At 47.6% G+C, this 27,300-nt stretch overlaps 1 protein-coding gene and 1 long non-coding RNA gene across 2 annotated transcripts; one reads left to right on the top strand and one right to left on the bottom strand.

Annotated features, from left to right (window-relative positions):
- Nucleotides 1-710: 710 nt before the first annotated feature.
- On the top strand, nucleotides 711-11,228 carry LOC102911182 (natural cytotoxicity triggering receptor 2-like). Its single transcript, XM_076557598.1, has 6 exons — nucleotides 711-1,210; nucleotides 1,446-1,772; nucleotides 4,131-4,200; nucleotides 5,970-6,094; nucleotides 8,737-8,828; nucleotides 10,115-11,228. Exons 1-6 carry the CDS (start codon nucleotides 1,153-1,155, stop codon nucleotides 10,334-10,336), a joined length of 894 nt encoding a protein of 297 aa, XP_076413713.1. The 5' UTR covers nucleotides 711-1,152; the 3' UTR covers nucleotides 10,337-11,228.
- A 2,706-nt stretch (nucleotides 11,229-13,934) lies between these two features.
- On the bottom strand, nucleotides 13,935-15,950 carry LOC121824727 (uncharacterized). Its single transcript, XR_013046748.1, has 2 exons — nucleotides 15,233-15,950; nucleotides 13,935-14,154 (listed from the first exon to the last, which is right to left on the bottom strand). It is a non-coding gene; the product is annotated as an uncharacterized LOC121824727 (long non-coding RNA).
- Nucleotides 15,951-27,300: the final 11,350 nt, after the last annotated feature.

The following is a 27,300-nucleotide window of genomic DNA, read 5'->3' as shown; positions in this document are numbered from 1 at the left end:
TTTATTCTCTTTAGTTATTTGTTTATTTTGAGACAGGGTCTCAGGTGGCCCTGGCTGAACCTCCTATGTAGCCAAGGATAAACTTGACCTCACATCCTCCTGCCTCCACCTCCCGATGCTAGGACCACAGTCACACACCATCACGCCTGGTTTCTCCTTGCTTATCAGTTTACCATGAACAGCCTGTAGCTATTGATTTTTTTGTAGCTCATGTAATGACAACTTTATTTATTTACTTTAAACTTTCACATATGTGGAAGTCAGAGACGACTTTTGGGGAACTGGTTCTCTCCTTCCTCCATGTGGTCATGGAGCTGAAACTCAGGTTACCAGTCCTGGTAGCGAGTGTCCTTGCCTGCTGAGCCATCTTGCTGCCCTGTGACAGTTATTTTTGAAAAGTGTTTGGTGAGTACAGTCTTTCAAGTGATGCTTAGCAGTGAGTGTGGCATGTTGGGAAGCTGGGCATCTGGGGGTGATATGGGGCCAGGGGCTCCCCTTTCTCTTCCCTCCATCCGAGCTCTCTTCCTTCATACCCAGCCTTGCGGCCTCCCACACATGTATCAGAACCCCCCCTTGTTCTTCCATTCCTGAGAATGAATGTCTACCCCCTTCTCATCCCCTCTAGTCCACATGGAACTTTCCAGTTCCCAGGTGGGCCAGTCAACGAGGTTCTGACCCCTGAGGGCAAGCTGGCCTTAGAGTTCTAGCCAGGTCTCCAAAGGGCCTCTGGTTCTGACACCTGCTTTCAGTGAGAGCCAGACTTGGGTGGAGAACAGAAACCTGGGGCTAAAGAGGAAGTGGGGAATTGTGGGTGTTGCTGGGGAGAAACAAGCACACTCTTACTTCACTGTGGTTTCTTCCTGGGCTTTCTCAGCTTTCCTCACTCCGTCTTGTGAGTCAGGAGACTACAGTTTCTCTGTAAGCCTTTATCTAGTGCAGTTCAGGAGCCTAGCTACAAAGCCTGTGGCTGGAGGATCCACAGGGCCACACGGGCCTTGCTCAGCTTCCCTCTTGTCCACGGAGGTCTCTGCTTCCTCGGCAATTTATCCCACACTGGCTGTGGTGGCTGCCTGGATCCTGCCCTGCCCTGGTCTCTTCTCAGAGCACCCTAGTCCTTCCCTTCCTGCCCCATCCCAGCTGAGAAGAGGACCTATGGCCTGGGAGGCCACATGCCTGCTGTCCCCCATCCTGCTGGTGCTCCTGGCCTCAGGTGAGGACAGAGGGAAGGAACCGGGGAGAGGAAAGGGCAGGGGTTGGGAGGTGAGCACAGACGGGCTCTGTGCTTGGGAATGCAGAATACATGGAGTGTTGTGGCCAGCGGCTGGCTCTAAGCTACGTCCCGAGTGTCCCGAGCGTAACACAGAGGGTCACTCCCTAAGAAATGAACCCATCTCCTTGCCCTGCTGTGGAGGCTTGGAGGCTCTGACTGAAAGGTGTATTCTTAGGTTCCTGGGCACAGAACAGAGTGTTTCTTCAAAGAGCAGAGGGCAAGACCATTGTGGTGAGATGCCAGTATGATTCCATCCAACGCTTCCAGGAGAAGGTGTGGTGTCAGGAAACATCAGCAGAAACTTGTAAAATCTTAGTGTCCAGTCGCAGCACAGATGCTCAGCTGTCAAAATTCTCCATCAGGGACTATCCTGATTCTCAATTCTTCGATGTCACCATGACTGCACTCACGGTGAGAGACTCGGGTCTCTATTTCTGTGGGATCGTTGAAAATCGCAGAACAATCTTTATTCTCAGAAACATCTACCTGAAGGTGTCAAAAGGTGAGCTCCCCTGTTCTATGTGGCTCTCAGCCTTCCTGAGTCACAAGGCTCCAGAGCTGGAGAGGGCTCTAGAAACTGCTTCCTCTAATAGCTTGAAACTGGGACACAGGGAAGAAAGGCCCCTCCTCCAAGACCATCTGCTGGTTCAGGGCAGAGTCAACCCTAGAACCCAGGCTTGCTGGCCTCTGGGCAGTTCTCACCAGTTACTCTTAACACTTCTTCTTCTTCTTCTTCTTCTTCTTCTTCTTCTTCTTCTTCTTCTTCTTCTTCTTCTTCTTCTTCTTCTTCTTCTTCTCCTCCTCCTCCTCCTCCTCCTCCTCCTCCTCCTCCTCCTCCTCCTTCTCCTCCTCCTCCTCTTCTTCTTCTTCTTCCTCTTCTTCTTTTCTTCTTCTCTTCTTCTTCTTCTTCTTCTTCTTCTTCTTCTTCTTCTTCTTCTTCTTCTTCTCCTTCTCCTTCTCCTTCTCCTTCTCCTTCTCCTTCTCCTTCTCCTCCTCCTCCTCCTCCTCCTCCTCCTCCTCCTCCTCCTCCTCCTCCTCATGCTGCTAACAGGAATCTCTTTACTGCAGGATCTTATCGCTCCCCCAGCTGTCACAGCATCCTTTCCTGAACATCCCACAACTGTAATCCCATCAGAAACCTTCTCTCTAGGGGTGGTGGGCTCCATCACATGAGAGAGACCTCAGAGCAAATGGAAGGGGCACGGAGAGATCTGGACTGAGAGGAGACAGCTAGACAGAGAGGCCCATGGGAGGCTTAGAGCCCAAGGCGGGAAGATGTGGGTTCTCGTTCAGGACCTTGACGGCTGAGAGTCTCTGAACTCTGGGAAGGCAGCCCAGAGGCTGATGATGACTTGGGTCTCCTGTGTGTCTCATGCTGAAGACTGCAGTGGCGGGAGCTTTCTGAGTTAGTCTCTCGTGTCCATAAGTTCACAGGGTGAACAGCTCCTCCCAGAGCTTTCCCTGCTGCATAGTGTGTCCAGCCCTTCAGTTCAGTGGGTGCCTGGAGGTTATGTTTATGAAAGCTTTGCCCCAGCACACTCCATGTTGGGGAGGCATTAGTTGTGACCTTCCTATGTTCAAACATAGTGGACCCAGGATGGGGAGACACTCAGCCAATAAAGTGCTTACCAAGTGTGATGGTTTTAGTTGCCAATGTGGCAGAACCCAGAATCACCAGGGAGACAAGCCTCTGGCCACACCTGTGAGGAATTATCTTGGCTTGAGGTGGGAAGACCCATTCTAAAAGTGGTGGCTCCATTCCCTAAACTTTGGGTATAAAAGTATAAAAGGGAAAGTGAGCTGAGCACATTCATTGCTCTCTACTCCCTGACTGGATGCACTGCAACCAGCTGCTTCCGGTTCCTATTGTCCTGACTTCCTGCTGTGATGGACTGTACTCTGAACTGTTCCTACTGTTTTGTCTTCCTGCTGTAATGGACTGTCCTGTGAACTGTGAATCTCTTTTTCTCGTAAGTTGCTTTGGACAGAGTATTTCATCACAATTAGCAAAAACCTACCTGAGACACTGTGCAAGTTCCATTCCCAAAACCATATTGAAGAAAAAGCTGGGCATGGGGACACATACTTGCAATCCCAGCCCTGGGGAGATAAAGACAGAGGATCCTTGGAGCTCATTGCCAAAGTCCAGCCAGTGAGAAACCAAGTCTCAAAAATTCAATAAAATAAAAATGAAATGGATTACACCTGAGTGAAGGCATCTGAATTTGTACTTTAGCCTCCACATTCACACATACACATGCACACATGCACATGCACACATACACATGCACATGCACACATGCACATGCACACATACACATGCACATGCACACATGCACATGCACACATACACATGCACACATACACATGCACATATATGCACATGAACACACACAGTAAAATAAACACTAGAGACTGGACAGATGGCTCAGTGGTTAAGAGTGTTTGCTGCTCTCTCAGAGGACCTGAGTTTGGTTCCTAGCACCCTCTTCACATGGCTCTCAACAGCCTGTGACTCCAGCTCCAGAGAATCTGATACCTCTGGTCTCCATGGGCACTGCACTCATGTGGACATATCATCCCACCACAGACACATAATTAAAAACAATAAAAACTTAAAATGAAAGAACATGGGAAGCAGGAGAGGCCCTGGAACATGCGAGGCCTCATTTACAGTCACATGCACTGTGGCTTTTCTTGGGAGGTGACTCCAGCTCCATTCACAGCAGGGCAGGTGGCACTCCTCAGGGTCTTCACTTGCTGGCTCCAGTGCCATGTGTGGGTTCCTCCTCTTCCAGGGCTGGAGACTGGGGGACTGGGGGCGTTGAAAAGACAGGTTGCTCATTATGGTCTCTTACAGATCCAGCCCCACCCACGGCCTCCTGGAGGACAACAGCCTTGGCCTCTGCCACCAGCTCTGTCACTGGCAGGTACTGCGGACTCCCTGTCCTGTCCTGTTAGTCTTGTGCTTCCTCCCACTCTCCTGACTATAGCTCCCTAATTGTCATGCTGATAGGTGCCCAGCTCTCACAGGACGGATGGATTCAGATGGCCACTTCTGATCATTTTATATAGGCCTCGATCTTCTCATCTGCAAAATGAGATCACAATAATATTCCTGTATTTGTCTGTCTGTCTATCTATCTATCTATCTATCTATCTATCTATCTATCTATCTATCTATCTATCTATCCATCCATCCATCTATCTTTCTATCTATCTACCTACCTATCATCTAGTTATCTGTATCTATCTATCTATCTATCTATCTATCTATCTATCTATCTATCTATCTATCTTCTATCTATCTATCTATCTATCTACCTACCTATCTCTAGTTATCTGTATCTATCTATCTATCTATCTATCTATCTATCTATCTATCTATCTATTTATCTATCATCTATCATCTATCTATCTACCTTTTATGATGAAGACCGGCCTGAGACCTCACATTTATCAGCAGGAGTTCTATGACTGTGCTGTGCTCTCAGCCTTATTCTTTCTATTTTGAGATTGTGATTTCACTTAATAACTCAAACTGGTCTTTAATTCACTCTATCACACAAGGTGAACTTGAACTTTGATCCTCTTGTCTCAGCCTATTGAGTGATGGGCCTGTGCCAGCAGCTGCTCGTTCTTTGTCACAGGAGGCTCTTCTGTGCCTTTTAAGATATTTATCGGTGTCCTTGACCATCCCATGACCAGTAACTACAAGTGTCTTTCTGAACACAAGTGACCACTAAAAATGTCACCAGACATTACTAGATGGGACGTGCCTATCTTCCTTTGGTACCACCATCTCCTAGAGTGCAGTGAGGATGGACTGGGGTGTGGGTTAGAGGGGATCCCCACTTGCCTACTGCCTCACCCTTGTGCAGGCAGCCTCGTGACTACATTGGGTCTTTACCTCCGCCCTTCTTCCAGCCCTTCGGCTCGTCCTTCAGTGTGAGCAGGGTTGTTGTAAGGGAACTGTGTTAGGAAGGAGAAGTGCACGGCCTGAAGTTCTGTTCTCATGGTCTGGAATCGTTCCATGCCTGCTGATGGGCTTCCGGGATCCAGGCCCTTGGCCTCTGCTGTCTACTTCCCTCTGAACCCACATCCCCGAAGACAGTGGATCCCAGGGTCTTGTAGACCACTCCTTGTTTAGATATTGAACCAGAAACCAGCTGAGCTGAGATGTCCTTGATGACTTTCTCTATGACCTTGCCACTCAGCCCCGTCCCTAGAGGCTGCTACAAGCGTGTTCCTGTCTGCCTTCGGGTCTTTGAACTTGAAGTGACTTGAAGCAGGGCATATTGGAATGCACTCGGCTGGCAGAGCTATTTGTCAGGTTCCCTGATTCTCCTGGGAACTGGCTGCATCCCACAGAAAAAGGGCTGAGGTAAAGCTGCAGGATGGACAAAGATCTCTGGAGGAAGAAGCCTGGGACTGGCAAGCTCAGGGTCCCAAAAGGAAGTTGAGGGCAGGAGACAGAAAAGGAAAAGGAACAATGGCATCTGACATTGTCAGTATTACCCTGTTGTGGAGGCTGCAGGACCTAGAAGGCAGGCCCACTGCATATTAAAGGGGTCCCCTGCCCACCTGAGCAGGGGACCCCAGAAGAGGCTGGGAAGCGCAGGCCTGGGGAAGGAAGGTTTTCTGGCAGGCAGTGTTCTGGGCTCCGACTCTCCTCACCCCGAAAATCTTTGTTCTAAAGCCCTCCAGATAACTGGATGTGGAAGGTCATCATTGCTGGTGTGGTAGTGGCCATCCTGCTACTGCTTGGACTTGTGGTCCTTGTCATCCTGTACCTCAGGAAGGCTCGACGAAGAGCCCAGAAAGGTGAGCCTGTGTTGTTTTCCCATCAAGGAAACTGACCTGAAAGGCCAGGTGTCCAAGTGGCTTCCTTCTCCTTCACAAGGCACAGGCCTGGTGGCCCGGCTCAAAGGGGGCGAGGGGTGGAGGGTAAGGGGTGGGGGCAGGGCCAGTTCCACTCAGCTTTCAGTCTGGCTTACCTACTGAACCCCAACCCCCCACTTATTTGCTAGGATTTTGCATCATTTACTCTTTTCATCTTATTTTTTAATTATTTATTTCATGTGTATGGGTGCTTTGCTTGCACGCATTTCTAGGCACCGTGTGTGTGCCTGGTATCAGATCGCCTGGAACTAGAGTTATTGAGAGTTTGAGCTGTTGTGTGGGTGCTGGGAATCAAACCTGGGTTATCTTGAAGAGCGGCCAGTGCTCTTAAGTACTGAGCCACCTTTCCAGCCCTTCCTTTTTTCAACTTTATGATTAGGGACTTGTTAAGTCTCTATAAAGGACTCTCTGGTTAATGATACTGAAATGCATGTTGCTACAATTTTAAAATTTTGTTTTTCTCAGTATGAGGGAGGAAGTGCAGAAAGATATGTAAGCAAAAAAAATACAAAGTAGCAACTATGTAGAATGAACGAGTCAAAGGATTTAATGTACAACATGAAGACTATGGGTAAGAACAGTACATCATGCCCTATATTTTCATCAAGTGAGTGGCTTGTAACTGCTCTTGCCACAGGAGGGGTATGGGTGGGCTGGTAGGTTTTTAACTGTCAACTTGACACACCTAGAATCACCTGGGAAGAATTCTCTAGATCAGGTTAGTCTATGAGCCCGTCTGCAGCGGAGGGGAATTATCATGATGTTAGTCAATGTGGTAAACCCAGCCCATGTAGGCAGAACCATTCCCTAGTCAGGGGGTTGTGAACAGTATAAGAGGAAAATGTTAGCTGAGAGCAAGCAAGCAGGATGTGTTTATTCTCTTCTCTTGACTGTGGGTGTGGGGTGTCTGGCTGCTTGAGTTCTTCCCGAAATGATGGCCTATAACTTGTAATCGTCAGCAAATGTCCCTTCCCTCTCCTGCGCTGCTTTTTTATTGGGATGTCTGCAACGGCAACAGGAATAAAACCAGACCAATCCATCAATCTACATCAGTAACCATTTTGTGATATATGTTCAACACCATATCATATGTAATGTACATCATAGATACACGTTTCAAAGGATACACAGTAATTTTTCTCCCTTTGTGGTACTAAGGACGGGACCGAGGCCCAAAGCATGTTAAACACACGCTCTACCACTGAACTATGCCCTCAGCTCCCACAGGAAAAACTGAGGGATGGGGATACGGCTCAGCTGGCAAAGTGCTTGATGTGTAACATGAGGACCGGAATCCACTATCCAGCAGCTGTGTAGACACGGGAGCACACTTGTAATCCTAGCATTGGGTAGGCAGAGACAGGTTCATCGGCTTCACAGAATTAGCACGTCCCAGGTCCCGGTGAGAGCCTCTGTCTCAAAAAAAACAATGTGAACAGCTCCTGAGGAACACCACTCAAGGCTGTCCTCTGGCTTCTATCCACATATGCACACACATACACACATGCCCATGAATATGCACCCCCTCACACATACTTACACACACACACACACCCAAAGTGAATGTGCTACAAAGGGAAAAATTGTTTTCCTTCAGGTCATTATTATTAAGGTTTTTTGAGACAGGGTTTCTCTGTGTAGCCCTAGCTGTCCTGGAACTCACTGTGTAGAGCAGGCTGGCCTTGAACTCAGAGATCTACCCACCTCTGCCTCCCGACTGCTGGGATTAAAGGTGTGTGCCACCACTACCCAGCTTCCTTTAGGTTCTTGAAGGACGTTTTACTCTTCAAAGTTTTGAGTTTTTAGCAGAAATCCCGCATGAGCACTGTGGCCTTCAGCTGACTTCTGCATCCTTTCTTGCTGTTTTGCCCTCTGTGCCCTGTCCATTTATTCTCTACCGGCCTTCCAGATATTTCTGGGGACAACAAGGTTAAATGCATGAGTGGGTCAGTGGGCTCCACTTGTGAATATCATTTTTTCAAGCTCTGAAAAAAATCCTTACGGAGGAGAGAATTTCAAAATTCTATCTGCTTATTTTCCAAATGTTATGTAATCATTTTAGTGGGTCACTGTGACATTTTCAGAAAACAGCATAGGAATGATAAAATGCCCAGACTCTGGACACATATTCCGAGTTTTTATTTAGGAGTATGTATGAGTGTGCACACAGGGGTGAGTGTGGGAGAGTGTGTTCATAGGAAATACTTCACACTAAGGGCTTTTGACACAAGGGACTAGAAAGCCAACATCTTACCACACATAACTCCACCAGTGAACGGATTGTACTTAATCTGATGTTTAAATATGGAACTACAGGGAGTGACCTGAAATTGACCGTGAAGTTGAATGGGTTTATGCAGAACAGACACAGGCAGCCAGGCTCTCAGGCTTTCTGACTCCTTGGGCATTACTCAGTGCTGGGTGCGTGGGAGCTCCCTAGGCAGAAACTACCTTTGGCCAAGACCTGGCCTCTCCTCCATCAGGGCCCCAGCCTGTTGTTGCCATGGGAAGTGGGGAGGTGGTACATGGGAAGTCTCTCCACTAACTTCCTGGTTTCCTCACAGCTGAGAACGAATGTCACCATATTTATGAAGACTTTCCAGGCCAGCAGGAGGAAACCACTATAAGTAGGAAGGACTCCTCTCTGGGACCTAAGGTACCCTAGCTGTCTGGTGCACATCTGTCGCTGTGAACTTTGCTCTGCGTTCAGTTTCTATTGACTCTCAGTGGTGGTGCACACTCATGATCGCTCACATCCTCATGACCTACTTCCGTGTTTCCTTTTTGTGTATTTCTTTTCCTTGTGTTCCCGAACTCAAACTAGAGAGACAGGCAGGCAGGCAGGAAGGCAGGCAGAAACAAAGAGAGAGACAGGGAAAAGATGGGGGGAGGGGGGGCAGGTAGAACCAGCTCTGGCCATCACCTCTATGGGAGATAGCTCTTCCTGTGTCTTAGGTCCCTAGCCAGCCTACAGACTATTTACATACAGTCAGTATGGGAACACTTAGTCCTCCTGAGGACTAAATGGTTTGGGTAGTTTTGTCTCACCTGCAGACCCAAGACTCCTGGCACTAAAGACCCACAGAATTAGAAGGCTCCAGCCCTCCGTATAATGATAGAATTGGTTTCATGAAATGTGTCTCTAATGAGTCCCCTTTAACTCCACCCTATTCCAGCTTGAATGTGCATAAGATTCACTTGGAGAACTTAAAAGTTTCTTGAAGGGTATGGTGGTGCAGGCTGGTATTTCTAGCACCTAAGAGGCTGAGGCAGGATGGTCTCCAATTTCAAGCCAGCCTGGGCAACATAATGAGACCTGGTCTCACAAACACAAGGCCTGGGGGCTGTAGCTCAGTGATAGTCTTCGCCATGCCTATGTAAGACCCTGTGTTCCATCCCCAACATTGAAAAATATACAAAGTCATGGTTTCTTAGGCCCCCTCCCAGGGTCTTTGCTTCCACAGATTTGGAGTGAAGCCTGATTCCAGTTTGGAACAGGAACCTGGGGAGGCCAGTGCTTCTCAGCACAGTGGCAGGAAAGACAACTTTCCAGCCACCCCTTCCCAGAGGCCCTGCAGACTCAATGCCACATCCCATATCTTTGTAAAGAAAAGGCTTATTTATTTTTATTTTATGTTTATGAGTGTTTTGCCTACATGTATGTATGTGATGGGTATGCAGTGCCTGAGATGGTCAGAAAAGGGAGTCATATCCCCTGAGACTGGAGTAAATAGACAGTGTGAGCTGCCATGTGGGTGCTGGGAATTGAACCCAGGTCTTCTGGAAGAGCAGCCAGTGCTCTCAACTATCTCCCATCTCTCTAGCCCGTGTTCTGCATCTTAAACTCCGAGCCTGTCCCTCTGCCCTGCTCTGGTTTCTCACAGGCCGCCGGCCACCTCACTGCTGTTCTTTCCACAGACATCTGTTTCCTTTGATTCTCAGGCCTTCAGTCAGCAGACCCTCTCCAGTGAGGACGCTGAGATCATCTGCTATGCCTCCCTCATCCACCTCAACCACGTGAGCCCTCAGGACTCTGTCTCTAGCAACACCCAGCCCTACCCGAAGCCCTCGCCTGACCCCCTTCTGTCTGTGGAATATGCTAGCATCTCTAGAAACAGACTCCAGTCTTCCACGGCTCCCCAAGAGGTGGAGACCAGGAACTGAGGCTGAGCGCACAGGGCAGAGCATGTAGGCATAAAGGCACGTCCCAGCAGAGGAGGAACTTCCTACAGCATAGATGGTCTCAGAATTTTGGGGCCACACTTTCTTCAAGGAAGATGACCCAAAACACAGTGGAGAGGGCCTGTGGACCCCTGGTCTCTCCCCTCTGGAGGCCAGTGCCGCTGGGACGGTCTACGTGGACAGAGACCTGGGCAGGTGCCTCTCGATGACTTGCCTCCCTTCCTGTGGTGACCGCCACTTCCTTCCCCACTGGCTCTTGAAACCCAGGAAGATTGTGCAAGTTCCCCCAGGAACTCCGAGTCAGCGGGGACATATGCCCAAGCCCCAGCTCCTCCCCACACCAGCCTGTTTCTAAAACCATCCTGCTCGGGAACTCTGGTGACCCTGCCAGGAAGAATGCTAAGATGCGGCCAGCGCCCATCAGTGATCTGTCTTCTGAGGCATTTCCAACCACAGCGGAACCAGGGAGCTTCCTTAGCACAGCCAGCTGCACGTCTCTGTCAGAGCGCATCCCGGCTCCTCTTCCTTCTGGAGGACCGCCATTCTCTCCGCTAACGGTGTCTACCCCTTCTGTGCCATGTCCACCTTCCAGGACCCCAGCACAGAAGATTCGCCTCTGTCCGCAGCCCCAGGCTCCATGCGGACAGACTGCTCACTGGCGCTCAGACTGAGGGAGGCAGGTTCAGGGAAGGAATGGGATGCTGTGAGTGTGGCCCTGCTCTTGGGGACCCTGCCTCACCCTGATGCTCATGTCTTCCTCCTGCAGCACAGATTTGGCTGGAAGAGACTGGGTGATTCCTATCCCGGACAGGAGTCCAACTCCGTCTTGCTCTTGGGTTGTTGATCTTTGCTAATGGTCTCACTTAACCTCTGATCATTCATGACTCTTTTTTTTCCCCCTGAGACAGTGTTTCTCTGTGTAGTTTGAGTACCCATCCTGGGTTTGGCTCTGTAGACCAGGCTTGCCTCGAACTCACAGAGATCTGCCTGGCTCTGCCTCCCTAGTGCTGGGATTAAAGGAGGGCACCACCACTACCGGGCTCCTTCATGACTCTTAACAGGACCTTTGCTCTTGGTCTGGGTCTCAGTCTACATGGTCCCTAAGAGCCCATTTTTATTGTATGTCCTTGAATTGGCTCTCCTTTCTATGACTCATCCTGAGGGTGGGGCTCCTCATGAGCTGTCAAAATCCCAAAGGGTTTCTCGGACTGGAACTCCTAGAGCTGACTAAGCTGTGTTCACTGGACCAGTACTGGTGGATACTTAGGACTGCCAGGCTCTACACTCAAGCTTGAGGATAGAGAGATTGAGTCTAGGATGTAGTTGGGGACACTTGTAATGTGCCCCATGCCTCTGTATGGATGGAGGGCGCAAACAACCCTCCATTTTACCATTGTGTTTCTGGTCCTTGCTCCCTCAAGGATCTCTTTGTGTATGTATTGAGGGAGACACGTGAGTGAACAGTGACAACCATGGCTTATCTGGAGGGATGTATGGGGGCCAGGACAGGACAGGGGAGCAGATCCTAAGTGACAGAAGCCTCAAGGGGCAACAGGGGACAACGGGCGCAGCTCACTCTGCTGAGAGGTTCGAGGGGAGCAGTTCCTAATTAGCCAGTGGCTCCGGAGAGGACACCGTGAACTTCTCCTTTCTGCTCTATACGTGCTGCCCTTGAAGGCCTGGGCGCCTTTCCAGAGCTGTGCCCTCGGGATGGTGTGCTCACCTCTCCTTACCGCACGCACGCACGCACGCACGCACGCACGCACGCACGCACGCATCCACCCACACATCCACAGCAAGTCAGCACCCTACACCAGGGGTGTTTGAGGAGAAAAGAGGTGTCTTAGTTTCACTTCCTGTTTCTGTGACAAAGCACCCTGACAAAAGATATGTAAATGAGCCGAGGGTTAGCTGGACTCAGTCGGAGGGTCCATTCCACAAGGGCAGGAAAGTTCTGGCAGCGGGAACTGAGCTGGGGGTGGGGGTGGGGCAGCTCTCCATGTTGCAGCTACAGTCAGTAGACAGACAGCAACACTTGTTGGGGCTCAGCCTGCTTTCTCCTTTGTATTTATTTATTCGTTTTTTTATTTATGGGGGGGGGCGCGTGTGCGTGTGCGCCCGTGTGTGTGAGCCCGTGTGTATGTGTGTGTGTGTGTGTGTGTGTGTGTGTGTGTCTGTCTGTCTGTGTGTCTGTGTGTGTGTGTGTGTGTGTCTGTGTGTGTGTGTGCATGTGTGCGTGTGTCTGTGTACGGGTGCCCACAGAGGCCAGAAGAGGGTGTCAGATCCCCTGGATCTGGAGTTACAGGCAGTTGTGAGCCTCTCCTACCCGGGTGCTGGAAACGGAGCTTGATTGCCTCTGGAAAAGCAGAGGTGCCCTTAACCTCTGAGCATCCTGATCTCTGCAGGCCCCTCCCTTTAATTTTGTTTTAAATCATGCTTTGAAATTTCCAGACATTATATATCTTTCTACATCTCTTTGTAGTCCAGGGCCCAAACTCAGGGAATGGGCCACCTGCTTTCAGGGTGAGTCTTCCCACTTCCATTAACTGAACCAGATATTCACTCACAGGCCTGGCAGAGGCTTGTCTCCTTGGTGATAACCACTCCAGAGCAGAGATGCTTTGGGGCCCCAAGAGGCTCTAGGCCCATCCACAGGCCTCCATGAGCAGTCCTGGGGGTCAGTCTTCTCTCCCTCTCGCTCAGGGAGTCACAGGCACTGGTAAAGATTGCATGGTCAGTCTCTCCCTTTACTCCTCAGAAGTTGCTTCAAGTCACCTTCCAGGAGATTCTTTGTTTTGTGTCAACAGCCACAGCAATAACAACAAAGTAAAAGTAAACTACAGAGGCTGGGCATGGTGGCGCACACCTTTAATCCCAGCACCAGGAGGTAGAGGAAGGTGGGTCTCTGTGAGTTCAAGGCCAGCCTGGTCTGTGACCAGGTCAACCAGGGCTACATAGCCAGACCTTGTCCCAAAACAACAACAATAACAAGAACATAACTGAAGATGAATTTGGGAACAGCCTATGGGAGAAGGGGTGACCTTACCCTGCCAGAAGCCAAGACTCCCTACAAAGCTCTTAATGTTTCCTGCTGTGTCCGCTGTGTTCGGAGTGGGAAACTGGCTGAGGCGGCTGAGAAGAGAGAAACGGACTTAGAGAGGTGTGGGAGGCGTGGGAGGCGTGGGAGGTGTGGGGTTTGACTGAGCAGACTTCCCCAGTCAGAGGAAAGGCTGACACTGCTATCATCCACCCACATGAGGGAAAATTAAAATTAGACTCCTACCTTATGTCTTATACAAAAATACATTCCAGATGGAGCAGAAGCTAAATGTGAACAGCTGAACAATAAAACCCTTAGGGAAAAAAAAATACAAACCTTTATGTGAGCTGGGCGGAGTGGCATACGTCTCTAATGCCAGCCCTCGAGAGGCAGAGGTAGGTGAACCTCTGTGAGTCTGAGGCCAGCCTGATCTAGAGCTCCAGGACAGCCAGGGCTACCTAGTGAGAACCTGTTCCAAGAAAAGAGTTTGTGTGATTTCAGGGTAGAAGATTTCTTGTAAGTCAACAAAGGCACAAACCATAAATCATATGTTTGACTTTATTAAAACCGAAATCTTTGGTACCAAAGGAGATCCCAGAAACACAGCTACAGGATGAGCTTTAGACGAAGAGCACGATCCACAGTGCACGTCTCTGGGAAGAGATCACCAGCCCAAATTCACAGACATGGCTTTCACTTCATAAGAAGAAGGACGAGTGGTTTAGCGGGAAGCCTGGCCATCTGAGTTTTGTCCCGGAACCTATACAAAGATGGATGGACAGAACTGAGTCCACAAAGTGGTCCTCTCGCCTCCACACATGTGCCATGGTGTGTCCACCCCCAAGCCTCCTCAGTAGATAAAGGTATCTGCTACTGAGCCGGACAATCTGAGTTTGATGCCAAGGAGTCCCCTGGCGGAAGGAGAAAACTGACTCCCACAGGCCTTCCTCTGACTTCTGACCTCAACATGTGTGCTGTGGCATGCACATGCATGCCTCTCCTCAAAGTAAAGTAACGTGTTTCTTTTCACTGAAAAAGGACAGATTATTTCAGCTGCCATGGAGGGGAGAATAACCCTCTAAGTAGTCATAAGTGAACGAGAAACCATACAGTTAAATTCACCAGCAACCGCAACCGGGAAAACTCACATCTCAGCCAGAAACACCGATGGCCACCAAGCTGCCCAGGGCCTTCAGACACAGGGCTGGGGTGTGGCCCAGTGACAAGGGTCCTGGAGTCAATCCTCAGGACCATGGTATTTATACACATGCACAGAAGCCAGGTCCATAGAGATATATGTAAACAATGCGTACTTTCTCCCTGTCCTCTCCCCTCCCTCCCCTCCTCTCCCCTCCCCTCCCCTCCTCTCCCCTCCCCTCCACCCTTTCCCCTCCTCTCCCCTCGCCTCCCCTCTCTTCCCAATCCTCCCCCTTCCCTTCCCTCCCTTTCCTGCCCCTTCTCTCTCCTCCCCTCCCTTCCTCTCCCCATCTCTGTTCCCTTGTGGCTCTGGGGGTCCAACCCAAGGCCTCACACACGTTAGTCAGGAGCTCAATCACTAAGCTATATCCCAAACTCTGACTTTACATTTGAGGATTCTGAAGGGTCCTAATAATCACTATTGGAAAATACATCGTTTCCCCAAATGTGGAGGCCCAAACAGTCCTTTTTTCCTATAAAATCACTTTGAGTCTGTATGGATATCAGGTTTCTAGAACATCAATATTTATACAACAGAGAAAACAACATTTAACTATGGACATGGGATAAAAAAGTCAAACAGCTCAAACATAGGGTCACGTATGAACTTCACCGGGAAGGAAGGTCGGTGTAAATTCTACCTTACATGATGTCAGAGAGAACAAGGTTTTCATTTCGTGGATTCCAGCCATCTTTCTTCTCCTTTGCACTCTCCGCTTTCAAATACGGGGTTTGGCAAAGCTGGGGTGCGTGTAAGGTGCAGATTCTCTGTAGGTCTCTGTATGCTTAATTAAGACACTCTGATGGGCCAGCCTGACTCCATCTTAAGAGTAAAAGCCATCTTGTTACAAGGTCAGAATAAGTTCATTCCTGTTTTCTGTAAAACTTAGATTTAACCAGGTTTTGACCCGTTTTCTGGAATTTGACATGTTCCACCCTATAGTCCAACCATGATGATAACATGTTCAGCCAAGTTCCTACATAACCAATATTCCTCTGGAAAGCCCCCAACCCTTGAAGACCCCCTAGTCTTGCAGGTTTTTGGGGTCGGGGTATATAAGCCCCACTTTTCCCATATTCAGTGCTGTTTTCTCAAACCCCACTTTAGGTTTTCTCAGCCCTGTCTGAGAAAATAAAGCTTGCTTATTTTGACCAAAGAATTTGGGTCTTTACACTCATTCTCTAGGATTAACAATCAGAGGCCCCAACCCAAATTCTGAAGCCAGACCTTCGCTCTGCCACTCCGGACCAGAACGCTGCCTCCAGAGGAGGTGTACACCTTGACGATGTTCCGGGGCTCTGAAGCACGCTTCCGAGGGGGCGGGTGTTGGAGCAAACTGCTGCCCTAACAACAACCAGCAGACACCTGTCTGAGGAGGCTTCCATCCGTTAAGTCACAGAGGCATCATCTCCTCTGTGACATCTGTGCTTATGCTGGGGTCCCGTCTGGGAGGCAGAGAGGAACCCGAGGAGGTACAGGTATCCAGTCCAGGGCACTAGCAAGCTCGTTGCGCTGCCCGTCTGATTTTTTGTGCCCGATTCTTGGTCCCCTGTATTTTGTTAGCCTCCCGCCCAGGGCACCGGTGAAAAGTCACTTTGCCTGCCTGGTACTACTTGGATGCCAGGGACGGAGATGGAACTTGGTCAAGCCAAGTTAAACAGGAATGACGCTGTCCACAGACTTCCACACAGTGCCCGCTTGCTTTGCCCTTGGTCTGCGCTAGGGGCTGGTTGGGGTGACTTGCTCCATCCTCACAGCAGCAGGTACGCTGTCACCGGGCTGTGGGAGAGCACTCAAGGGCATGAGCCCCAAAGTTTGTGGGCCGGCCCCCATGATGTGTGCGTGTGCGTGTGAGTGTATGTGTGCGTGTGTGCGTGTGTGCGTGTGTGCGTGTGTGCGTGTGTGTGTGTGTGTGTGTGTGTGTGTGTGTGTGTACCAACTACACAGCTCTTTGGCTAGGCTGCATTCCCTGTTCTCACGTTGCTCTGGTCTTCTGGTCTTCCCCCACCCCCACCCCCACCCTCCTCTCTTCCACCTCCCCTCTCCCCCACCCCATCACTGAATTCAATTTAGCGGGGATTCAAGTGTCTTTAGATGTGAATAATATTGAAAGATTGTTCTATACACTTCTACTTTATTGAAAAGCTGGCTCTGGTGTTGGGTTATGGCTCCCCTTCTCTAGACCAAAGCATGCTTTGTTAAAAGTTCCCTGTTTGTCCTATGACAGTTGAGCCGGCTACTTTTATGATGGGGGAAAAAGAGAGCAAAACAAAACAGCCAAATAAATAAATAAACAAGCAAATAAATAAATAAATAAATAAATAAACAAAGAAAGAAATAAATACTGTTGGTTACACTTGACCTTTTAAGACTTTTGCTAAAATATAAACTTTACCTCAAGATTCATGAAACTATCGTATGAAGTTTCTGTACCTCCATATATGTAAAATTATTAGGTACTGTTAAAGATTTACAGTCTATAACAAAAGGCTACTTACAGCTTGTAACAAGAAGCGTTGATAACTAAAAATCTATTCATGGATAATTTTTAATTTACTACAACATACTGTATACATGATTTAAGCTTAACTCTTGTTTGAAAAAAATTGGGAAACAACACTAGAAGACTATAATAAAGATGTAAATAAAAACCTCCAATAATTTTTATTCCTGAATCAAGGTAACGTAAGTGAGGTTGTGTTTACTATGGTCAATAACTATTTGCTCTTAAAAAAAACAAAAACAAAAACAAAAAACTACATAACAGGTTTTCTGGATGTCAGCTTTATCTCAAATGTCATGTACTGAACCAAAATATTTATCCTTAAATGTCCTCAGATTCATTGAGTCTGCATTTATCAGACCAGAGATGCTGTCACTTAATACATGCAAAAATTCTTCTATTAAGTTTTGACAATTCTAGTTTACGCTTTAAATAGAGGACTAAGCCTAAAAAAAATTCCACTAAAAAGTCGAGACGAAAATGCTGGCAAAGCAAAACCAAACAGGAGAGGAGATAAGAGACTGTGTCGGGGAAAAACGCCAGCCAGGCCTCTCCTGGCTTAGGGCTGCCCACCTCTCTGGCCAGAGTTGGATGCCAGCCTGACAGTCACCAGCAGGGACAGCACCCTAGTTGGGTCTCCAGGTTAAAATATAACTTAGAAGAGCCAGCAGAGGTTTAATGCCACGAGATAAGGACTGGCCAGGGTTTTGGAGAGACAAAAATGGCAAAAATCTATATTATTCCTGATAAAAGATTTAAAAAAAAAAAAAACTAAAGAGTTAGGGCCACAACTGTAAGCTCAAAAACTTAAGGTATTTTCTTTTTGATAGAGCACGCAGGCCCAGCTGAAGTTTGTCACTGTGCCTAGCAAGCATCTCCCTCTGCCCCACGGGTTGCTTCCCCTTTGTTATTTTTACACACACACACACACACACACACACACACACACAGGAATTTTGCTGCCCAACATTGCCAGAACGTTACATGAATGATTTCTAGCAGCCTAGATATCTACAAATATTCATGTGATTTCATCACCCGAGGAGCCAATGAAACCTTTAAAAGATCCCCAAAGAAGCAGGCTCCTAAACCAAGGGTCTGGATGAAGATGGATGAAAGGGCTCCAGAGCAAACAGCAGGAAGAAGATGGATAAAGGACAAAAAATAAAAGAAACTGAGAGGGGAATGAAGATCTAAAGACCGTTGGTCCCGTGGGGAACAGCAGAGCAAGGAAGGCATTTTAAAATCTGTCTTGCTTTGAAACAAAGACATTGTTCTAATTGATAGAGGCCATTTGGATTATACTTCCTGCCATAGTTCATCCTTCTCAGATCTCTGATGGTGTTGACGGCTAACTGTAACTTTATTGGTTTAACAGCAGCTGCCTGGCCAGTACAGTTCATATAAGAGAATCAGGCCTTGCCTTCCTACAGCCATTAGGTCTCCTGAGGAGAAAGGTAAACTCACAGATGTGGTTGCCTTGCTGACAGACTTCATGCTGAAGGATAAACAGGTTGCAGGAACAACTTCTTACTATTCCTTTATTTAAAGGAACTTGCTTTGCAATGATTGCTCTAAGTAATCAATCGACTATGTCTCATGGTAAATGATTGGATAAAAAAATGCTTTTAAATTTATGTAAGTTCTGGAAGTCTAAGAAAATATTCTAAAATAAATGTTCTCAAAGTCTGGGGATATGAAAACTTAAACTATAAAGGTCTAGGGAAATGATTTAAGATATATAAACACAAGTTACTCTATACTATTACACTAAGATTTTAAAGTTTCTGATAAGCTGGAAAAGCACTGAGTACTATTATCAGTCACAAGCTCAAGATTTTAAATTTCCTCTGGTTGTCTTTTGAATACAGACTTGAAGATCCTTCTCATCATGCTAAAAACATCTCTGTCCAATCTATATCCATTCCTCTGGACACATACACACACAAAAAGAATGTTTGTGCTTTTAAACCCAAAGCCAGAGCTTTTGCTATGACTCAAAACCATGAGTCTACTCCAGCTCTCTACAGGTACCTGTTAGCTGTTTTTTCTGCAATGTAGATCTCAGTACAGATTGCAAGCAATGGTAATGCTAATGTAGTTACAACTTTTATCTTTTTTGTTACGCTTAAAGATTCATATAAATTTCAAGGAGTCAAAACTTGAATCCACCTGTCACAGGGCAAATGGACCCCAGGTAAGTATTCTGTCATGTCGATCCACAATCCAAGCTTCCCTGCCTACTGCCTCCTCCTAAAGGGAAATCTCAAAAGGTAAGATATTCCTTTAAGATCCTCCCCTTTAATCCCTGCCCCCAATCTACATCTGTCTCTGCAGATGACCAGTCAGCTGACAAACACCATCCAGATATCAGCTGTTGGATGATAAACTGTTCCAAAGGTGATAAACACCATGCCAGTCCCAGGAAGTCCCTACAAAAACGGAAAGCCCCGGACTTGCTGAAAGCTGATGTGAACCAACCCAGCTGATGTGATAGCTCCCTGTCTCTTCAGCTGGGTCAGCTAACCAGATGCTTTTGATGAATGCCCCATTATTCTGATCCCCTCATGGCAACTGACTAATATTTCAGCCTTCCTGGGCCCCGACAATAAAGTCTTAATTTCAACAGGAAGAAGTTAAGAGAATACACCAACCCTTGTCTTCAACAAAAGCTGAAATGTTAGATTCAAAGGAAATTTCCTGGCAAGGGAAACAAAATGTGTGTGTGTGTGTGTGTGTGTGTGTGTGTGTGTGTGTGTGTGTGTGTGTGTGTGTGTTTATCTCCTACTGTCATATCAGGAAAGGTATCTATTAAAACCAAATAGACAAAGAACTACCAACAGGTAGGTTCGTTAGCTAAAATAGTTCTGCAATATGATAAGACACCTGACCTGCTCTATGTGGAATGAAGAAGATAGCTTTTAGGAAAAAATTATTCTTTATATGTTAACCAATCAGATGTAATTAGAGAGACTAGCCATGATACAAATTTTGTCTCTTGCCAAATAGAGAAAGCTAAGATACTTGCCCTCTAATGGGATTATTAGTCCACAGAACAAATAAAAATGACCGTTCCCTGTCAAGGATTTGAAAGGAACATATAAGATAAGGAGGGAATGATGGACCAACCGGACTCTGTCTTAGGATTAAAGATCTTGTTACAAGATCAAAATAAGTTCATTCCTGTTTTCTGTAAAACTTGGATTTGGCCAGGTATGGAATTTTCTGGAATTTGCCATCTTCCACACCCTGATAAGGTATTTTTCCAAGTAATTTTGAGATGTTCAGCCAAGTTCCTGCATAATCAAAATTCCTCTGGAAATCCCCAAACCCTTGAAGACACCCTAGTCTTGCAGGTTTTGGGGTTACATGAGCTCCACTTTTTCCCATGTTCAGTGCTATTTTCTCAACCCTCACTTTCTGTCTGACGGAAAACAAAGCTGCTTAATTTGACCAAAGAGTTTGTGTGATGGTCTTTACCCTTGTTCAGCTGTGTGAGTTGTGCTTGGAGGTGGAGGGAGCTCTGAGGACAGGGTCTGCCTCTGTCACCACCCGGCCAGAGGGCAGAGGCAAAGCCACCTGGATAACAGAGGCTTGAGGAAGTGGGGAACAGGGTGCGAAGAGGCAGGAGAGGAGTGATGGCAGTCTCTCTCTCTTTTCAAAATATTTATTCATTCATTCATTTATCTATTTATTTATTTGAGTGATTTATTTGCATGACAGGAGAAGACATCATATCTCATTATCAATGGATGTGAGCCACCATATGGTCGCCAGGATTTGAACTCAGGACCTCTGTAAGATCAGGAAGTGCTCTTAGCTGCTGAGCCATCTCTCCAGCCCTGATTGCAGTCTCTTTGTGATGGGGATGCTGAGAAGGAGGACTTGAGACCACACTGAAGTATTGCTCTAGTTTGCTCTCTGTTACTGTGATAAACACCGGACCAAAAGCAATCTGGGGAAGAATGAATGTATTTGGCTTACATTTTCCTATTACAATCCATCACTGAGGGAAGTCAGGGAAAGAGCTCAAGGCAGGAACCTGGGGGCAGGAACTGAAGCAGAGGCCATGGAGGAGTGCTGCTTACTAGTTTGCTCCCCTGGATTTCTTGTATATCCTAGAAGACCGCCTACCCAGGGGTGGTACCACCCTCAGTGAGTTGTGTCCTTCCCACACCAATTATTAATCAAGAAGATGCCCCACAGAACTGCCTACAGGCTAATCTTCAGGAGACATCTTCTCAATTAAGCTTCCTCTTCCCAGATGACCCTAGCTCATGCCAAGCTGACAAAGAACTAGCACAGCTATGTAGCCTCTGATGAGGAGAAGTCTAGTGGCCAGTCTGGGGGAAACTAGATCTGAAGGAGTTGGGGACTAGCAGAACTCCAAAGAGAGAGCATGGGGGTGGCTTGGTGCCCCCAGATCTGAAAAGTTCTGAAGCTTTTGTTGAGTTAATGAAAGGAGAGAATTCAAAGAAGGCAGAAGCTGCTGTGGACAGAGGAGAAGCAGCGGTGTGCCGCAGATGAGCTGCTGTGGACAGAGGAGAAGCAGCGGTGTGCCACAGATGAGCTGCTGTGGTAACAGAAGCCCCTGACACAAGCTGGCATCGCACTCCAGTCACAGTGTCAGTCAGTGAGGAGGCTCTGTCTTAGTCAGGGTTTATTGCTGCAAAGAACACCCTGGCCACGGCAACTCTTCTAAAGGACATTTGATTAAGGTGGCGGCTTACAGTTCAGAGGTTCAGTCCATTATCATCGTGGGGTCCAGCATGGCGGCATGCAGGCAGATGTGGTGCTGGAGCTGAGAGTCCTACATCTTGAGGCAATAAGAAGCTGTCTGACACACTGGGTGGTATCCTGATCATAGGAAACCTCAAAGCCCGCCCCCCACAGTGACACACTTCTTCCAACAAGGCCACACCCACTTCAACAAAGCCACACCTCCTAATAGTGCCACTCCCTATGAGATTATGGGGGCCAATTACACTCAAACTAACAGAGTCTCTGCTCCACACAGCACTCAAGTTCCTTCCCACAAGTGTGCCTGTCACCTTCAGAACTCCGGAGCCTCTGTGAGACCCGCTCCATCTGGGAGCAAATGAGGAGAGAGACGAACATGCAGGGTCGTACCAGAAGTTCTATGGGCCAGGCCTGGAGCTGGCAAACTTCATTTCTTGTAGAACACAGTGTGTGGCCAGCTCTGGCTACACAAGAAGGAGGATGCAGGCTAGCTGATTTCTTAGGAGGACACTAAACAAATCTATCCTCTCTTTCGGGAGTTGTTTTAAAATAGTAGCTCTTAAGGAAGCCTCCTCCAGGTCCAGACAGTGAGTCTGTCTTCTTTTCTGGTGGCCCTGCATATGTGTTTGGGACAAGGTCTTACACACAATGTTACACAACACATGATCTTAACCAGTACCACTGTTTTAAGTGGTAGAATTCAGGACCGCGTTTTGCTTTTTAGAGTGATTTTTAAAGTATTTTTACACAGGTATTAAGTATGATCTCTATAGGCTTTTAAAATGTATAACATGTTCTATGTACACAGACATATAAATCTATGTACATCATCTATCTATTCCCTCTTAAAACTGTGCCTCACTTAAGCATGGCAGGTGACCAGGATCACCGGCCGTGGTTGCAGATCTGGTATTCTGACTACCTCAGAAGTATTTACCAAGCTGAGTATGGGGGCCCATGCTGGTAATGCCAGCACTCTGGAGGCAGAAGAGATGGCATCTGTGTGAGCTTTAGGACAGCCTGGGCTACGTTATGAGACTGTCTTAACAAACACAAAACCAAACCAAAGAGAAGTGTTTACCGTAACTTTTGATAACACCCATGTGTGTCCTGTGTGTTGGCTACTTCATAAGTGTGGTTATAACTTGAGTTATAATTTACACACATGGGTCTTTAAATTTTAATTTTTCTAAGTTGCTGTTTCAAAATCTCCCCTTAAAAGTCTTCTAGTTTCATTTTTCAGCATCCAATTTAAGGATGATTTTTGCTTGCTATTTGAATTCAGAATCAAATGATAATTTCAGGGTGGACAGTCCAAAAACTTTAAAAATACTTTAGGAGGGTTTGTGGGTTAGACAAGGTCAGGATGGCCTTGGTTCCGGAGTATCTCTTGCCACTATGAGGGTTGTGACCCAGGACCAGCTGGGCGTCCTGGGGAATCAGCGCCATCGTGCGGGCGGTCCACTCGGGCTGGCACCGACAGGGCGTCGTGGGGAAACAGCGCCACCGTGCGGTGGTTCTCTGGGACTGCCGGTGAGAACTGGCCCTTGGAGAAATCTGCTTCTTTACCTTCAGTAAAGCCGGCATTCATTGCTAACTCTCTCATGAAGGCATTATTCCTCCCTCAGGACAGAACGAGCCTTTAGGCGGCAGATCTCTGTGCGCAGGGCATCCGTGCCTTCTGAGTATGCCACCTCCAGGCACCTCCACATGTCCGGCAGTGGGAAGCTCTCTGAACTCTCTCTCCTCACAGAGACTTCATCATCACCATGATCAAGGACATCACTAGCCGTGAGTGGACTACTAGATCTTCAGTCCCTGTCACCTTCCTGGGACTTGGAAGAAGAGCTGAAATTACCAGCCCTCTTAGCCCGAGGCTGGTTCCCCTGGTGACCAGTCCCCATCTTGATGCTACCTCAGATCCTGCCAAGGGGCTCCTGCCACTTAGGAAGTTTAAGAGTTCCTGTCATCTGTTCCCCATTCAAAAAACTACAAATACTGTAGGAGAGTGAAAAACCCCAAATGCTGAACAAAGTGCTTTCCTGGGAACCCCTATGCAGTTGGGGGTTCTGACTCAAGAACTGATGTAGAGACCTGATATCATAGTGTCACAAAAGCACCTCATAAGAGAGGTACAGACAGACACACACACACACACACACACACACACACACACACACACACACACACACACAAACCGGGGGGGGGGTGCGGGGGGAGAGAATGAATTCAGGGGCAAAAGTGAGGAGCAGAGGAAGGAGGAAGGAAGGAATAAGGAAGGAAGGAATAAGGAGAGAGGGGGAAGAGGCAGGCAGACGGGCAAAGAAACACGTGACCCTGGCGGAGTTCCAACTTTGCGAGTAATTTGTCTGTCTTCTCGAAGTGTAATAAGCAAGTCTGAAGGATGAAAGAACGCTCAGAGTGATGCCAGCTTCAAAAGCACGCTGTGGGCCAGAGCACTGGTGTCGCTGTTCTGTGACTTTCGTGTCATGATGGGAAATAGAGCGGATGAGCTGCTGAGACTCTGACGCTGCTGTTTGGGGGTGGGGTTCTCTGTGAGAGGAAGAAGGGTGTTAAGCAACTGCGTGTGTGGTTCAGATTTTCTTTTTTATGAATTAATTTATTATCCGGGGGGCCACACTTGACACAATATGCTTGTAGAGAGATCAGGTAACAACTTTGCAGCATCGATTCTCTCTGCCCACTTTCCGGGTATTCCAGGGATTGAACCCAAGCTCTTGGGCTTGGGCAACAAGAGCCTTTAATTGCTGAGCCGCCTCGATGGCCCTAGTCCTGGTTCTCTATTGAAAATATCTGTACAAACAATTAGTCAATGACTGGGTGTAGTCCTGTAATCCCAGCACTAGGGATGTGGAGACAGGAGGAGCAGGAGATCACAGTTATTCTATGCTATAAAGCAAGTTCGAGGCTATATAAGACCTCCTTCTTGAAAAAAAAAAAAAGAATCGTTAAGAGTTCTTATTTCCACCCACTAAAAAAGCCTGGAGTCAGTGACTAACCCGGTAACAAGGCTGCATAGCACCCAGGGAGTGGTGGTCACAGCTCCATTTCTGTTGCTGTGATAAAATACCCTGACAAGGTCAGTTTTAGGGTAGGAAGGGTTTATTCAGCTTACAATTCCAGGCTCCAGTTCATTGTTGCAGGGAAGTCAAGGTAAGGACTTGAAACAGCCAGTCACATCCAGGGTCAAAGGCAGAGAGAGAATAAATAAGTGCAGGCTTCTTGTGTTCAACTACCTCTCTTTACTCACATAATCCAGGATCCCCTACCTAGGGAATGGTGCTGCCCACAGTGGGCTGGGTCTTACTACATCAGTTAACACAGCGAAGACAACCATTCCTCCTCCACAGGCATGCCTACAAACCAATCTGATCTAGACAATCCCCAACCCCCATGAGACTGTCTTCTCAGGTGATCCTTGGCTGTATCAAGTTAATGGTTAAATACACCTCAGAGGTCTTGAAATACTGATTCTTTTTTTTTCTTTGGGGTCAGGTCCTCCCTGGTATCTCAGGCTGGCCTTGAACTTGGCAGTCTTCCTGCCTTGGCTTTCCAACTGTTGGGATTACAGGCCTCTGCTATGACATGTGATAGTGTTAATTGTCAACTTGATAGACTCTAGAACTGCCTGGGGGCAGGCCTTGGAGCCTCATTGTGGGGGATCATCTTAATTACATAAATTTAATTGTGGGCAGGACCATTCCTGGGGCTTGGGGTCCTGGACTGAAAAAAACAAAAAACAACAAAACAAACAAACAAAAACAGGGAAAGGGAGCTGAGCACTGGAAGGCATGGATTTGTCTATCTCTGCTCCTTGACTCCGGGTGTGATGTAACAACTCTCAAGGCCCAAGCACCAGGGCTTCCCACCACAATGCACCATTATCTGGGACTGTGAGCCAAGTAAATCTTCTCTCCTTTTAGCTATTATTTTTTTCTGAGTATTTTATCACAGCCACGGGAAAAGACACTAAGAAATCACCCTGGCATTAAAATATCAATTTTCACTAAAAATAGAAACAATATTCCCCCAAATGGACTGGCCCAAGTCTAGCAAGAAGTGAACAAGCCAGGCCTGAGACATCTTGTCATGCTAGATGGTAAGGAGATGGAAGGGAAGGACCAGGAACTAACCAGGGTTGAGCGATTCCCATGGCAACAAAAGCAACGGCCACATGTTGCTATAATGTCAGGAGTGGTGGCACAAGCCTTTAATCCCAGCACTTCAGAGACAGGCAGGCGGGTCTCTGTGAGTGTGAGGCCGGCCTGGTCTATAACAATGAACCTAAATGTATCAAATCTATTTAAATTGTTCATTTATACCTATGTGAAAAATTAAAAGATATTAACCGCAATTGGAGCTCCAATAGAACAGTACACCCGTGGAGAATTCACCAAACCAGATCTGCAAGCCTTCCCAGTTCTGGCAACTTAAGGAAGTGTTGGGGCGGGGGTGGGGCAGGGGAGAGCGACATTGGGGGTGTGAGTCAGCAGGCCACACTGTAGGGAACCCTGCAGGGCAAGCCATCTGGTTTCCTTAGCAAATAAAACGCAAAGGAGGGGAAAAGTAGAAGGGAACTAGGAATGTAAACAGATACCGCACTGACTAGTGTGTATCCCTATTTTCTTAAACCTATAGAATGCATATGGCATTGTGGGGGCGTGGGAGATGGCTCTGTCCTCGTGAGTGAAGACCTAAGCACGGTCTCTAGAGCCTCCACAGATTGCCGGGTGTAAACATGCACATTTTTCCTTTGTTTCATGAGAAGACACTTGGTAAGGGACACATGTGCAACAAGAGATGGATAGGGCTTGATTGCAAAATTCATAAAATAACTGGATTTTTTAAAATTTTATTTTACAATACTATTCAGTTCTACATAACAGCCACAGATTTCCTTGTTCTCCCCCTTCCTGCCCACCTCCCCTTCCCCCCAGCCCACCCCCCTTTCCCACCACCTCTAGATCAAGGCCACCCCCGAGGACTGAGATCGACCTGATAGACTCAGTCCAGGCAGGTCCAGTTCCCTCCTCCCAGATTGAGCCAAGCGTCCCTGCATAAGCCCCAGGTTTCAAACAGCTAACTCATGCAATGAGCCCAGGACCTGGTACCACTGCCTAGATGCCTCCCAAACAGATCAAGCCAATCAACTGTCTCACCTATTCAGAGGGCCTGATCCAGCTGGGGGCCCTCAGCCATTGGTTCATAGTTCATGTGTTTCCATTCGTTTGACCATTTGTCCCTGTGCTTTATCCAACCTTGGTTTCAACAATTCTCGCTCATATAGACCCTCCTCTTTCTCGCTAATTAGACTTCCAGCGCTCCACCCGGGGCCTAGCCGTGGATGTCTGAATCCAGATTCCTCAGTCCTTGGATGGGGTTTCTGGCACAACTATTAGGGTGTTGGCCATCCCATCACCAGAGTAGGTCAGTCCCGGCTGTCT

This window comes from Peromyscus maniculatus, chromosome 21 (assembly GCF_049852395.1).
Source record: "Peromyscus maniculatus bairdii isolate BWxNUB_F1_BW_parent chromosome 21, HU_Pman_BW_mat_3.1, whole genome shotgun sequence".
Classification (NCBI taxonomy): Eukaryota; Metazoa; Chordata; class Mammalia; order Rodentia; family Cricetidae; genus Peromyscus; species Peromyscus maniculatus.
The sequence above is the reverse complement of the archived record's forward strand: the minus strand, read 5'-3'. Positions and strand labels throughout refer to the sequence as shown.

Coding starts and splice junctions, on each gene's coding strand:
- LOC102911182 (XM_076557598.1), top strand. CDS start 1,153: ATGGCCTGGGAGGCCACATGCCTGCTGTCCCCCATCCTGCTGGTGCTC. Junction 1,773..4,130: donor CTACCTGAAGGTGTCAAAAG/GTGAGCTCCCCT, acceptor GGTCTCTTACAG/ATCCAGCCCCACCCACGGCC. Junction 6,095..8,736: donor TCGACGAAGAGCCCAGAAAG/GTGAGCCTGTGT, acceptor GTTTCCTCACAG/CTGAGAACGAATGTCACCAT.